A 2,654-nucleotide genomic window follows, 5' to 3' on the forward strand; every position below is an offset into this window, starting at 1 on the left:
GGTGTTCTTCTTTGGAGTTTCTGAGCGCTTGTGTAACTCTTCGGACCAAGATTAAATTACATTATAAATCAGGTTGGTTGGATCTCCTCTACTTGAAATTTAAGCTCTTGTATCTAAAATTTGATTGAATCGATTTTGTTTACCATGGTGTCTCTTGGCAGCGGCGAATGCAGAACTAACATCAGTACGTCTAATGAAGAAATTAGCTACAATGAGTCTCGAAACGGGGGATTTCTAAGAAAAATTTGGTTAAATATAACCAATGTTTTGATGGGGTTGTGTAGAAACATAATGGATGTTGGAAGAGAGGATCCCAGAAGGATTACACATGCTAAAAAAATTTGGGTTGGCATTGTCATCGGTTTCGCTGTTATTTCTGTGGGATCAATTATTCCGCAAGGGTGGGATTTGGTAACCATGCAATTTGGGCAGTCATGACTGTCGTTGTCGTTCTCGAATTCTCTGTGGGTATGAGTTAGTTTAATTTAATTGTTTCTAACGCAACCATCTTTTTCACCCTAATCGACTAACATTTAGAATGGATGTTGTTGCTGCTTGAGCAGGGGCTACCATGAAGAAAGGCCTCAACAGAGGAATTGGAACCATGTGGCTGCATTTCTTTCCTTCCTCGTTTGCCACGTGTTAGAGAAGGTATTGCGAGGAAAGGTGTTTGTGCACTCTTCATCGTGGGTGAGTTTTTTTGCTCTCTTGGAATCACCTTGTTGCATTCACCAAATCTCAATTAGTACTCCACTAAACTCATTTTGCAGGAGCGGCTACCACATATGCCCGTTTCTTTCCTTCCCTCAAGAATAAATTTGACTATGCAGTGCTTATATTCCTGCTCACATTCAGCATGATAACGGTCTCTGGATATCGAGTGGAGAATATATCACGCATGGCATACGAACGCTTCGCCACCATACTCATCGGATGTGGAGTGTGTTTGGTTGTAAGTCTGCTCATCTTCCCCGCCTGGGCTGGCGAGGATCTTCACAATTCCATTGTCAGGAAGTTCCAAGGCTTGGGGAAATCTCTGCAGGGTAAGAAAACCGAACGAAAACAATTGAGGTTAAAAATCCTTGTTTTGATTGTGATGAAAACGTAACGTTTTCTTCAGCGTAAAATGTGTGTTTTTCGCAATGGGCTGTTACAGATGAACTACTAGTACGCTTTGATTGGTGTGGCTTGTTATCAGCTCGGTAGATTAAATTGTTAAAATATCCGACTAATGTAATGGGCATGATATATTTGATGCCAGGATGCGTGGATGAATATTTCAGCGGATGCCGTACTGATGAGAAGGTGGAAGATGAGTCAGAAGATATCATACACAGAGGATACAAGTCTGTGCTGGACTCAAAGGCTACCGACGATTCTTTGGTAAATCGAAAAAATATATAGTTATTAGAAGAAACTAATTAAGTGGTAGCCATGACAACTTTTGACATTAAAGAATGTTAAATGGATCGTCTGAAAGAAGTGATTGTACATGTTAATTGCAGGAGGCATTTGCTAGGTGGGAGCCAAGGCATGGTCTATTTCGATGCCGGCATCCATGGCAGCAGTATGTGAAAATTGGAGTGAAGCCTCGTTATCTGGCTTATCCTATTGTGGACTTGCACGGATGCCTTCGATCTGAAATCGAGGTATATTCGTATGCATTTCCTCATTTGGTATCATTACCTTAAATTTACAAATTATCTTCAATGCATGCACTATAGCTGATGAATTTTTGTTTTGCATACATTTCAGGCCCCTCATTCCCTTCGTTCACCATTGAAGAAGCCATGCACCAACGTCGCCCACAAAGCAGCCAAATTACTGGCAGAGCTGTCAAGCTGCACTGAACAAATGAGAATATACGACTTCGAGCCAATATTGGAAGAAGTTCAACATGCACTGGAGGATCTTCAAGTCTCCTTGAATTCTCAACCAAAGCTCTTACTGCATTCAACAACAAGAACGCCGAGTCAGAAAATCGTACTTGAGAATGAAAATAGAGAAGAGGAGGTAAGGTGGGCGACCAGAAGAAGATCATGGCATGGAGAAAGTAGTGACGAGAAGAGGTTAATGCTGAGACGCGGCGTTGAATTTGGAGAAGCACTTCCATTGGCTACGTTTGCGTGGTTGGTGGCGGAGATCGTAGCGAGGCTTGAGCACGTGGTACACGCCGTGGAAGAGCTCGCGGCAATGGCGAAATTCAAGCCTCACAATCCTTCGACGTCGGATCAGGAGGCTTTAATCATAACTAGTGCTGCTTCTCCCCGTAGTTATATCCAGAGACCCAGTCTTGCAAGAACGCTGAAAAGATGTGTACATATCAACAATGTCGACTGATTTTTCCCTTCAATTCACACTCTAATACAGGAGTCAATTTTTAACATCATACACTTAGGGAAAAATTAAGCTTGCCAAAAACAAAGTCAAATGCTATGGTTGCATTATTAAATTTTATGTATTAATGATTTACACTAGTCTCATTTTTGTCTCTCTCACAATTGTCATATCATCTTGCTAACACCATTGGATACTCCTAATGCCAATCTTTTTGAGAGGAGCACATATCTTAACTTCACTATGCATGTCTAATCGAATAATATTATGATTACACCAAATAATCAATTTACAAATGATATACACTATTATGACAT

At 41.0% G+C, this 2,654-nt stretch overlaps 1 protein-coding gene across 1 annotated transcript; it reads left to right on the forward strand.

Annotated features, from left to right (window-relative positions):
* Positions 1-291: 291 nt before the first annotated feature.
* LOC149563364 (aluminum-activated malate transporter 14-like) lies at positions 292-2,340 on the forward strand. Its single transcript, XM_089828135.1, has 6 exons — positions 292-401; positions 564-686; positions 856-1,043; positions 1,262-1,383; positions 1,506-1,649; positions 1,756-2,340. The coding sequence occupies exons 1-6, from the start codon at positions 292-294 to the stop codon at positions 2,338-2,340; spliced, it is 1,272 nt and encodes a 423-aa protein (XP_089684261.1).
* Positions 2,341-2,654: the final 314 nt, after the last annotated feature.

Source organism: Cupressus sempervirens, chromosome 4, assembly GCF_028749045.1.
Source record: "Cupressus sempervirens isolate cs-2001-9-10 chromosome 4, ASM2874904v1, whole genome shotgun sequence".
Taxonomy (NCBI): Eukaryota; Viridiplantae; Streptophyta; class Pinopsida; order Cupressales; family Cupressaceae; genus Cupressus; species Cupressus sempervirens.

Bases quoted from the DNA above. Each gene is read 5' to 3' on its own strand.
- LOC149563364 (XM_089828135.1), top strand. From the start codon at position 292: ATGGATGTTGGAAGAGAGGATCCCAGAAGGATTACACATGCTAAAAAA. The intron at 687-855 runs GTGGGTGAGTTT...GCTCACATTCAG, and splicing joins GTGTTTGTGCACTCTTCATC to CATGATAACGGTCTCTGGAT. The intron at 1,384-1,505 runs GTAAATCGAAAA...TGTTAATTGCAG, and splicing joins AGGCTACCGACGATTCTTTG to GAGGCATTTGCTAGGTGGGA.